This window comes from Suillus discolor (genome assembly GCF_016758755.1).
Source record: "Suillus discolor strain FC423 chromosome Unknown F5147scaffold_31, whole genome shotgun sequence".
NCBI lineage: Eukaryota > Fungi > Basidiomycota > Agaricomycetes > Boletales > Suillaceae > Suillus > Suillus discolor.
The window spans coordinates 369,085-381,493 of NW_024541278.1; the positions used below are offsets into that span (position 1 = coordinate 369,085).

General features: G+C 44.5%; 2 protein-coding genes across 2 annotated transcripts; both read right to left on the minus strand.

The window, feature by feature from the left end:
- Nucleotides 1–306: 306 nt before the first annotated feature.
- F5147DRAFT_577777 (cell division control protein 42) lies at nt 307–791 on the minus strand (the record flags this gene model as incomplete). Its single annotated transcript, XM_041431414.1, has 2 exons — nt 307–717; nt 768–791. Coding segments are annotated over 2 exons (435 nt in total), but the record flags the coding sequence as incomplete, so codon positions are not given.
- Nucleotides 792–7,036: 6,245 nt separating this feature from the next.
- On the minus strand, nt 7,037–8,128 carry F5147DRAFT_745975 (kinase-like domain-containing protein; the record flags this gene model as incomplete). The annotated part of the gene is made up of 5 exons (XM_041439804.1): nt 7,037–7,164; nt 7,186–7,417; nt 7,448–7,672; nt 7,723–7,994; nt 8,059–8,128. 5 exons carry the CDS (start codon nt 8,126–8,128, stop codon nt 7,037–7,039), a joined length of 927 nt encoding a protein of 308 aa, XP_041292306.1.
- Between the last annotated feature and the right edge of the window lie 4,281 nt (nt 8,129–12,409).

Genomic DNA, 12,409 nt, shown 5'->3' on the forward strand with positions numbered 1-12,409 from the left:
TATCTCCACGTTAACGATGGATTAATGCATATTGACTATGCCAGGATCAATGTTAGCCTATGTGAAGTGCATGCCGGACGACTTACTTCATTTGCATCTTGAAGTGCATGGTCCCAGTTGCGTTTGCGTGCCATAACAAATGAGCCTGGATATGAGATCCTGTGGTGGGGTCAAAAGATGTCAAAATGCCAGCTTGGAAGAGCTCGTACTTGGAAGTTAATTACCAAGCCCTCTCTGAAATGTTTCTTCGCCAAAGTGATAGCATGATCCGCATGACAGTCAAAGATCTCAAAGTGACTTATCCAATCATGAGTGAAGAAAGGCCGAGTTGTGTATGAGCATGGCGAGTGTGATCATGTTGATGTGAACGATGTTGACGACCTCGTAAGCTTGCCCAAGGGTTAGTCGATGATGAATGAAGGGATGAAAAATTGCATACATCTGAGGACCTATGAATGCTAGTGTGGGTGCGAAGTCTACGAGCAAGAATATGTTTGATGGTTGTTGCATGAAAATTGTGGCATCAACATCGTCAGCCCAGTTAGTTAGCACTGAAGGGGACATTACGCTAAAACAAACAAGGAAGACATCAGTTTGGGGGTATGACAGTGGCCGGAGGTGGTCATAATCAAAAAGACATGAACCGGCAGTGTTGAAAAGACCTAGCATGTAAGGATCGTCACCAATCATTACGGCGACAGCATAGTTATCAAAGACCTGTGCTTATTTAGCACATAGTGTTTGGCGGTCTCGTGGAACCAACTTACAGTGGGAACATAGTCGCTTGGAAATCAATAAGCATATCAAATACCAAAAAAGAAACAAATCCTCGAGAGTCGAGACTCACTGGATTCCTACATACCGTACTACAAACCATCCTTTAAAATCATCATCAAACATCAAACACATCAATCGTGAATTGAAATGGGTCCTCAAGACAAGGTAAGCAATCTTCGAATCGGATGTTCAGAAGTTCAGAAACTTAATCGAAATAGTTGTACGGCAGTTTTGAGAGCGCTCGCAAGTTCAAAGCAGAGCTTAAAAGAAAAGCAAGGGATTTTCGGAGGCAAATGAAGACGGGGGTGCAAGTAGATGTTGTGGAGATGGAGGGTGTGCAGCGTTCAAGAAACGGTTTGGTGTGGTGTTGAAGAAGTTGGGTTGGAAGCGGGAGGAATAGGATGGTGTGCACCTGTATTGTTGCTCAGCTTATGATGATTTTGTAGATTTACGAGCAGTCAAATGTAAATACACGTTAGAGTATCAGCAGCCTAAGAGCCGCTCGAAACGAAAGTCTGCATTAGATGTAGCAGAACATCGCAGCCTTACGAGAGCTGTTTGAAGTAAAATGAAAAATCTACGTACCAGTGTAGCAGAACTACGTCAGGGTATCAGCAACCTGAGCAAAGCCATTTGAAATAAAAAAATATACACACCAGCATAGCAGAACTACGTCACGGATCAGCAGCCCAGGTGCCGTTTGATATGATAGGTCTGCAAATATGTGTGGTAGAACCACACTAGGGCATCAGCGGCCTGAGGAGAGCTGTCTATCTCGACATCATCGAGCATAGTGCCACAGTGTCTCTCTAAGTGGTCGCATCTCAAGGCGGCAGGCCATGATGCGAGAAGTTCCAGCCCCCCCAAATTGAAAAGACCTGTTCATCGGGTGACGAAAGTATTAGTGAGATGCTCGAGATAAGTCTACGCACCGTGTAGCTCTCATAGGATTGATTATCCTTCAGAGAAATTACCTTGAAGTATACCCATGACACCAGCAGCCTGAGAACCACTCGAAATAAAATCTGTGCATCACTGTAGCAGAACCATGCTAGGGTATCAGCAGCCTGCGAGGCATTCAAAATAGAAAGTCTGTGCACCAGTACGGCAGAACCACGCCAGGGCATCAGCAGAAATGAAAGTCTGCATATAAGCGCAACAGAAATAGCTGATAGCCATAACTGCACTCTTCAAGTTTCTGAAGCCTGTGAACAAAGAGCTGAGAAATAGGAGATACGTCTCAGCATGTCCTTTAAATACTCACCAGTCTTCAGGACCATCGCTAAGACCAAGTGAAGAGTAGAGTCAGACACTCTCTGAACAGGTTAGAAAAGGTGAAAGGCAGACAGTCAAGGAAAAGAAAATAATTTGCAATTGAGATCGCAATACAGCGCCAGAAGTATTGCAAGATGCCAGGTGACCAGAACAAGCGAAGGTAGTGTAAATAAGAAATGAAAAGAATTAGCAAAATTAAGGAGGGAAAGCAAATATCATAAGTCGTAGGCTGTAGGTACATTGTCGATGCCATCACACTCCTCCTCTGCGATAGCTTTGAGAAGACTATCGCACACATCACCTGTAATTCCGCTGCTGGAAAATGTCAAAAGACTGTTAGTTTCATCTCCTTCACCCAACATCTTATACTCCATATCCTTCTGCGACACTGCCCAACCCTTCATAAAGTCGAGTCGGTTGTTTTTCAGAAGGAACTTTACCATCTGCAAAGCCTCCATTAGGACCGGGCTCATGCGATTACATTTCTTCGTGTCGGTTTCGCTACTGGACAAAAATACTTGCTCACATGGAACGGCAGAGGCCTGGATCAGGAGATAGTCCATTGCAATGCCATGAAGTGTCGGAAATAAGGTCTGTGAGTGTCAATGACGATGTAATCTGTGGAGATATGGAATGCTCACCGCCCAGAATCTGAGTATATCCATTCCCTTGGGGCTGAGACTAGCCATGGCATAAGCCTCAAATTCTTGCTTGACCGTTTGGGCTCCGCACTTGTGATGGGGTAGAATGTTGATATCAGGCAGTCCATAAAGGCGCGAGCCTAGCGTGCGTGGTTGTTGCTGAGGTGTTATATTGTTAGCTGGAGACTCCGTAGATTCTGAGCCGTTTGTAGTTCGCTTTTGATGCATCTGCATATCATGACATCAGTTCAAAGTTGTGTTGTTATTGGTTTTATAGACGTACCAGATCAATTATATGTTTCTCCATTTCATCAATCATATGTTCCTCCCAACAACTCTGAACCCATGACATTCGAATCGCAGGATCAACAACTATGAACACAATCATGAGCAACCAACCATTACTAAAAGATACCGGACTCACACATAGCAACTGCATAGGCTTTTGTGGCGCCCATCCTCTCATCATACTTGTCTGCCCAAGTCAAACCTATCTGAACAAGGGGACCACAGTGTGGGACATGTTGGGCCAAAAACTTCCACCGCTCGACCAACATTTCAAATGCCGGAAATGCACCACTCAGCCTGGGAGTGCATTCACCTGACATGCATTGTTGGGCAGCATGGGGTGCCTAATATTAAACGATAAAATGGAACATGAGTTTCGACAATACTAAGACTAACCTCTAGAATTACTTCGACATCTTGCAGGAACTGCCACTCCATCGGACTTAATTTGAACTTACTAATGGAGCGTTTGTTACAGGCATCTGTAACACCTACAGGAGCCCCAGCTCTGCCTACGCCTGCCCCCACTCTGCTAGACTCCCCGCGCGGCGGTGTGCCGCCCGCGCCTAGAAAGACAGCGGTCTGGACCGCTATGACCCCGCCTGGCGCTATGACCCCGCCCCTGGCCTAGACGGCCTTGTACCTGTTCCATGGAGGCTGTACGCCTCATGGACACCCTAGATCAGCGCATGTATACCACATGTCGCTTCATGAAGATCCGGAGCGCTTCTACGCGCCTCATGTTGATTGCGCAGTCGCACTTGGCGCTGCATGTATGATCAGAGGCTAAGCCTCATGTATGCTATCTCCCCTCATGTCTAGTTATCTTAGATTACCGATATACTATAGATTACAGACTGAGCTAGAATACCTATAGCTAAACCCTATAAGAGTAGATACATTGTTGTAGATTAACTTCACTTTAATCTACTAGGTTCATCCCCAGAACTTGCTCATCTAAGCTTACCAGCTTCCTTGTGTGAGACCGCACTTCTAAGTCGCCCCCATACGACTTAGCACGTATCCGCTAGCCCTGCATCTCGACGAGCGCCGTCTTACCGAGATCGCCGGAGGAATCCTTGACGTTCCGTCAAGGCCAGACCACGCTCAGCTTCAGTAGACTCACTCGAGTCGTCGCTGAGAAGACCTATCCTAGTTCGCACACGCCGACCAACAGTCGACGTAACAGCGTTGAGTTGGAGAGTCGAAGAATAAATCTATAGCCTAGGCGACTATTATTAGTTTGCAGCAGATGTTTAGTGAGTGACACCTTACCTGGCGAAGGGTTTGTAAACGATTGAGCATGATGTAAACTGAATCTTACCAGGTTGGCTCATCAAGCAGGAGTTCGACAACAGGGAGTTGTAGTTTCTCGCCTGTGTCATCTTGGAACCACTCCTTGTTGTTACCTGTGATGATGGTGTCCCTGAAAGAATTGCGTCGTTGGTTTGACGCGCAAACCGTGCACACAACGTCCCTGGCTCTACTGAGAGCCTTCCCTGTCCCAGCTTTGACATAGTCTGCCTTGATGATAGTGCAATTGCCGATTACCCAGTGTTCGTCCATGAGTGAAAAGTCGGCTTTGTGGTAATCGTCGATGATGTGTTTGACACATATGTTGATAATGTGGGGAAAACACGGGATTCTGTGGTCGATGGGATCAAAATGAATCACACGAGACTCCAGTTGTTGTGAAAGCTCTCACATGGAAACCTGATTGTTTGGAGCGTTGTCCAAGGTAAAATGACCGATCTAAACAAAGTCAGAGGATGTTACATGGTACAGTTAGATGCTGACCTTTTCAGTCACACTGGCACGATCGAGGAGATGTAAGATTACTGTTGCCAGCATTCCACCTGTATGACTTCCTGGAATATGATGGAAGCCAATTAGTGCTGCTCTCATGACGAGTATTGAGCTCTGGTCTGCCTTAGTGATCCAGTGGGCAGTGAGGGCCATGAACGGGCAAAGGTTAGAATCTGACCATAGGTCAGATGTGAACGAGACCTTTCCCTGGGCGGCCTGAAAGATATAAGATACTTTATTGGGCTCTTGACAACTATGGACCTACTGCAAGGTCCCTCTTCAAAGCATCAAAGTACTCATGGAAAGCATCGATAACTAATTCACAAGCTTTGGTACGATGAAATATATCAGTCTCGTTTACCGATGGCCACAGAAGGCGGATCAGGCGGCGAAATTCCGGGCATTCAATAATATTAATTGCCTGAAGACAACAATTAACTAACAATAGTGCGTAAAAAGTGCACACTGACTTACCTGATCATCAGCAATGATGAATTTCACGATGTGTCTGTGCATCTCGTCTAGAGTAAACGCAGGCAATACATCGTCTGGTGCTGATAGGCTGGTTCCAGGGAGTGAGCTAGGACTAGGGGGAGTACCAAGTGAGTCTAACATGCAAGACGGATCCTTCAGCCTTTGACACATGATTGCAATCATCCAGCCTTCATCTATAAAAGTCTTCAAACATGATGATTTGTGGAGGATGTGCCAGTGTTGATGCTCTGCCTCCAGGTAAATGTCAATATGCTCATTGAAGACGTGTGCACGACGAGTTGAAGTGCTCGTACTAGGAACATATGATGTAATGTGATAAGTATTGTCGAGATCGTGGATTTTTCTGGTGAAGGATGTCAGAAAAAACCAGACTCCTGACACAATACTCACTCGCAGGCTTTGCAGATATTTGAATGGGTGGTAGCATCCTGTCTGAAAAAGAAATGAATATCGGCAGAGGTTTTGCTCGGCCACCAGTGGCCAGAGGGTCAGTTATGGCGGTATTCATCGCAGTCTGCAGTGGGCTATGGCCTGCAGCAGGCCTAACTGCGCACACAGGTGAGTCGACCACTTCATCTTCCTCATCCCCAGAGATATTCTCGAGGTGGAAGAATTCCCCTTCACCTGCGTCATTTTCTCTGAATCTAAGGGGAAGCTGATGGTGCCTTTGAGGATTGCGAAGGATATTGGCATTCACTGCAGCAGCAGTCGGAGCAATGGGAGCAGGAAAAGTAGGAGTGGAAGTAACAGCAGCAGTGTTGGGAACAAGAGTAGTGGGAGCAAGAGTAACAGGAGCAAGAGTAACAGGAGCAGCAAGAGCAACAACGGGAGCAGCAGCAGTGGCTCTGGCAGGAACCCGGGAAGTGTTTTTCCGTCAAGGAAGCATGGTGGTGGTGGAGACGACTGAACAAGATAATTATATATGTTTTATCTGGGGAAACCCCACGATATGCCGATGTGCAGGTATCCTGAGTGGAAAAGCCCCCAAAGGACGATCACCATGAGTTACAACTCACATAATTCAAATCTCATTTAATACTGACTCACCAAGTAATTGACTGATCAAACCCTGAATCATAATACCAAGTGGAAAGGGGAGTAGCACATTAGCACAATGGTGAGTGAAGGAATCGAAAGTGGGTGACATTTGAACTCTCACCTGCACCTGCACTCAGACCCACACTCGGATTCACATTTGCAATAGCACTTGCAGCTGCTGCACTCACACCAGGACTCATCACCTCCACAATGAACTTGCAGAAGAATGTGGCGATGTTGCAACCGAGGACAGTATGGACAATGCAGAAGCCGAAGATGATGGTTTCCAATCAATAAGCAGACATCGTTATTATGGGGTATGAATTGATTATTAGTTCAGGAAGTCGCCATGAGTCATTTCCAGGCAGCCTGCAGCATGTTGATGTTGATCGATAAGACGGTGTAGCATGAGAATTGGAGAAATCTTGATATTACATAATCATAGCATGGGCTGCGCTATATCGCACAGCAGTGACAGCACGCATACAGTATGTGCAGTATGTACAAATAATAAGTAATGCTATACTCTGTACAGGTATTCAACGGTGTTATATTTAACAATCAAAAGTCCTGGAGGTTGAAGCTTGAGGTCGGATCTAGGTGATTCTACTCTTTTTCCAGCGTGGAGTTAATGTGGTTGCATGCAACAGGGAGCCATTATGTGGGCGCAAACTGGCGATCAAATTAGTTCATATTTGGGAGTATGAGTGGACTACTCACACACAACTTGATCTGCGAAGCGGTGGGCATGGAGGTACTGCCTCAATTACCCGGGGTTCATTGGAGGATAGTGCGGAATGTGTGATATGTGCATCAGGCTGGTCCAAGTCCAGCATGCATGTGGCTGGTGCAGGTGATCTAGAACAAAGTGCAGAAAGCAATGAACTAAGGTGGCTGTAGTCGGGATCCTCTGAGAACGCGAGAGAGCACGTGTAAATGAGCATTGTGGCGAACTCGACAGGAATTCCACGACATAGATCTTCAATGGTAGTGTTCACTTTGCGTTCAAGTATGGAAGAGCTAGAAAGTTTCTCTTCATCACTGGTCAACCATGGGAGGGAGCCCTGCAAGAAGTATATCAACATGTATGTGAGTGACTCTAGGTCATCACGACGACCTCATTCAACTCCCAAGTGGTTATTAATCGAAGTGAATGCAGGAGTTCCAGTGAGACGTCGACCTTGGCAAAAGGGTATATGGACACTGGTCGATGTATCCCAGAATTCCTTTGCGACACCAAAATCAATGATAAATGCGGTGTGCTTGAGATCGCCAAGACCCATGACAATGTTCTGTGGTTTGATATTGCCGTGAACATAACCATACGAGTGAATATATTTGAGATGTGAGAGCTAGGAAAAGCAGTTAGCGACCTACACATCGAACACCCACACAGACTGACCAGCTGGTCTCCTAGGTTTGCGACAGTCTCAAGGCTGAATTTTCCATTGTGGGCAAGAAAGAGATTGTGCAGTGAGGGCCCAAGGAGCTCAAGAACCAGAGTGTAATATGTCGATTCCCTGCCAAACCAAAGGGCACGGGGAATACCAACACCACCTTCAAGGTGTTTCAAAATCTTGTATTCATGCTGCACAGAAGACGAGTGCATGATAGTTTCGAGTTTAACAGCAACTGCATCATCAAGGATGATGTTCCATGCACGATACACGACAGCTAAATGGAGTCCTAAATGTTGAATCTGAATAAACATGTAGCCGGTGATATGTGAGTGACATACCATATGAGCCATATCCCAAAATGTCTCCCAGCCTAAATCTTCCATCAACTCGAACAGGGACTTTATCCATCGTATACAATAGCCTAGCTACCTAAGAGTAGAAAAATACAATGAGGAATCCGACTAACACTGAGAGGCAGGCACAACCGCTGCGTTTGTATTTCAGCTTGAATTGGCTTAAGCTGGCCTAAAGCGGTTTGAGCCACAGTTCATATATTTTTGGCTTGTAGAAGTTGGAACTGGTTCACATGGCTAACGAGTTGGAGCAAGTCAGTAACCAGTGGCTTGGCTCATGGGAATTGCTGAAATTCTGGCCTAATGGTAAACACCAAACCAGAACGGGCCGTAGCTGAGCCGTGGCATTACTAGTATGTACTATGTGGTGGCTTAGAGAAATTTTGATCAGAAAGCGAAGCTATGTATGCATGACGTAAGCGTAACAAACCCAAATGCACTGTGCAAATTACGATACCGTTCTTGCATTTTTGACCTTGCAATGGGCAAAGATTCTTTGTATTTTGCACAAAATTTGATTTTTGCCATCTCTGATTTCTTAGATCTGTATCTACCTCAATTTGTGCTTAGACATCTATCTTCACATATCAGTCGATTTTCACAGCTCACTGAAGGTCGGCTTGAAGTGTCCTGAACTGTTCATCAGTGAATTGATGAGTCCGTGACATTGTAGTCACGAAACATGTAGACAGATATAATTATGCTTTTCCAAAATATATCTATTTATTCGATCACAAAATTTAGTTTGTCATACATACTACCCCCCCAATCTAAACTTGCAAGAGGTATCAATGACAGAATGGAAGTATAGCAACATCACAGTATACAGGGTACGGTAGCATAGTGGCCCCGTATTGAGAGCTCATTCTCACTTTGTCGGGTGTATGGTGTCACCAGTCCATGGCATAGTAATGCATTAAGTCTGCTACTTAGAAGAGTGAACTCTTGCATTAACATTGCTTATTAGCATGTAATATGATGCATGACAATGTGCTCACTAGCAGACAGTGCCTGCCAGTCTAAGCCTGCCTCTCATATGTACATAGAACTGATCTCGCACTGGATCTACTGTATTGTTGTACCTTGCAATTGTATTCATCAGATCTCAGATGGTGCTACTATTTATACTAATCGATACAATGATACTACCAAAGGAGCAATCGCACTGCCTGACGCTTCCGCCCATGCGCTCACTATGCTTGATGACGAGCACATATTTCTTGGGCATTTGGTGGCAGCCTGTGGCCTGGCCTGGGGCAGAGTCAACATCTCGGCTTGGGCCCATCACGGCTTTTGAAATAGAAAACGACTAAAAATGATTAAATTGAACATACTATCATGCTGACGGATGGGACACAAAACAAACTCACTTTCGTGTGCTTCACAGGCCCAAATATGACAGCACCCCACTCAAGTTCGGAGGATCAACACAATCACAGGCTGTGAATGGTGGGCAACGACTTTGATCAGCATGGCTCAAGCTCAAACGAGGATTGACACACTCACAGACTGTGAATGGTGGGCAACAGCTTTGATCAGCATGGCTCAAGCTCGAATGAGGATTGACACGCTCACAGACTGAACAGTGGGCAACGACTTGAATCAGCATGGCTCGAGCTCGAATGAGGATCGACACGCTCACAGACTGCGAATGGTGGGTGGTAGAGTATGTGAGGTTGATGTCCTGTGATAGTTTGAATAATAAGATGATGCTCCAGAGGCAAGCAGAATTAGTACTCACAATCAAGATCACGTCATTCATGGCGAAGAGAGTATTGAATGTAAAGAACTGGCTGGAAGCAGCCCGTTTGCAGTGTCACCTGAGCCGAAGGGTATTGGGAACTGCATTGGAGGCAGGAAATTGAAAAGAGACTGAAGGTGCTTGTTCGGAGGCATGCACATGAGTCTGGGATTTATAAAAAGGTCAGAGGGTGTCCTTTGGCAGTTCAGGCAATGTTCAAATGCAAAATGTGATCGGAGGAATGTTATAGAGGGCTAGATGTAGAGGTTGGTGAATGTAAGGGCGCATGTGACTCCAGCGCCAGTTGGAGAATTATTACTAATAAATCACCAATCACCCGTCCAATCATTGCTCACACTGGTGAGCTTTAGAAGTCATACAAATTGTACCTAGATACTCAGTAGGCATACAATAATGTACATAAAAGACATCTTTATGTACTCAGTCAATGATGTAGCTCGAGCTCTGCCGGTCATAAGCCTAGTGCCAGTACTAGTGGACACTGACTTGGAGGCATAGCTTCGAATTCTCAGGACAATTATTTGAATTTCTTTTGCAGCGTAAGGATATGAGCTCCCGAGCTTCAAACATATTGTAGATACATAAATTTAGATTGTTAGAGCATATTTTAAATTTACCAGGCTATATTTCAAGTAGCAAAAAATGCGAGCCTGTCTATGTTTTTTTAGCTGGGGTGCACCGTGCAACTGCAATACAACCTTCCAGATGACAAAAGCCGTACATTAGGTTGCTAAGTTTACATTTATACAAGTTACACTACTAGTAGTACCTATATGCAAGAGAATAGCAAAGAGAATTCTGTGGTGAAGCAGGATGGAGAACGGAGGTATGAAATAGTGGGACACCCAAATGCAGATATGTTTTTTGTCGAAGCAAGGAAGCAAGGAAGCAGCGGGTTCCAATTCAGGGCAGTGAAGTGGGAAGAAGCAAGGCACACGAGGCACGATGAATCTTGATGCCAGGGATGTAACTCAAAATGATGATGTAATGTAATGCATCACATTCCCTATTAGGATGACAGGTAATGCATCAGGCCCTTTAGCAGTGTTGTTGCATTAAAAATCTCTGCTACTTAGCCTGTTATTGTGCATCAGAATGACATTATAGCCTGATGGTGTCAGTCCTATGGCAATATAAGGCATTATAATGGAAAGTTGGTTTATAATGACCACAAAATCTGGCAGGTCATGTGACTTAGAACACAATTTGGAGGTTACGGCTATTAGGGCTGTTCACCGTACCGTATACAATGTACAACCATACAAAGTCAAACAGTAACCGTCTATTATGGCTTACAAAAAACATGCTGACAGTACGGTATGGGGTACTTTACGGCTGTATACGGTACATACGGAGTCTTAAACAAGATCTTTAAGTGCAGTATGAGCTACATGAAGCTTGGCTTTCACAAGCATTAGTGTCCTGATGGTCTCAGGCTTGAGGCTTGCGCTGACCTGCACCAAACTGGTTCAGTGCATGGACCAGTAATACTTTCCTATGAGTTTTATACCCCAGAAATCACTATGAACATTTTTTTCTCTTGATCTGAAGTCACACTGAGGCTCAGGGAATATTTTTTGCATTTATTATTATTATACGAGTTTGCATGCGAGCGGACTGAATATTTTTGTACATTTAATTCTGCGATGAGTTTTGCTTAGTCAGCCATGAAGATGACTTAGAAAGATTCTCACACATATCAGGTGACTGTGAAAAATATGTTCGCATAAGGTTACCCTGTGGGAAAGCTTACAAATCGTGAAATACACACCCTATGTCATTATGCTACCAAATAATTTATTAGCCACAGATGTCAAACATATATGCACACATTATGTAATCATTTCTCACTCTTTTCTAGCTGAGTCATCAAGGGATCACCTGACCCATGGGCCATGCACAGCTCTTGCTGACTCATCATTATACCAACTAGAGTTATGAATATTTTACTTTTGACTCAAAGATACTGTGTAACTTGGTACTATCAAACTAAAGTTACAACTTTAAGTGTGAGAAACTAGTAGTATAGCCACCTAATTTGTCTATATAAGGAGCTGCTTTTTGCCCAATAAAACAAGCAATTCCCCTGCTTTTATACTTTCAGAATAAAATTGTGAGTGAAGTGTGATTCAGCATTCAGCAAGTGTAGCAAAAGGTTGGAGCTCACTGTGCTCAACAACCAGCACCACTCATCTGAGCTCACTGTGCTGAACATCTAGCACATACCTTGAGCTCACTGTGTCTGACGACTAGCAAGACTAGTTTTTCTTTTTCTGTTTTTCTTCTGATCGTCTGTCTGAATTTCTTTGTTTCTTTTTGTGTCTTTGTCTGTGTCTCAATCTCTCTGTGATTTTCTCTGTGATTGTGTGTCTGAGTGTTTGTTTGTTTCTCTCTCTCTGTCTCTCTGAGATTGTGTCTGAGATTCGTGACTGAAACTCGTGTTTCTGTTTCTTTATCTCTTTCTCTCTCTCTGTCTCAAGTGTGTGGTGTGTTGGAGACTAACTGTGTTGATCATTTCTCTGATCACTGTTTCTGTGTGTTGTGATCATTATTGCTAACAGCCTTCGAGAACGT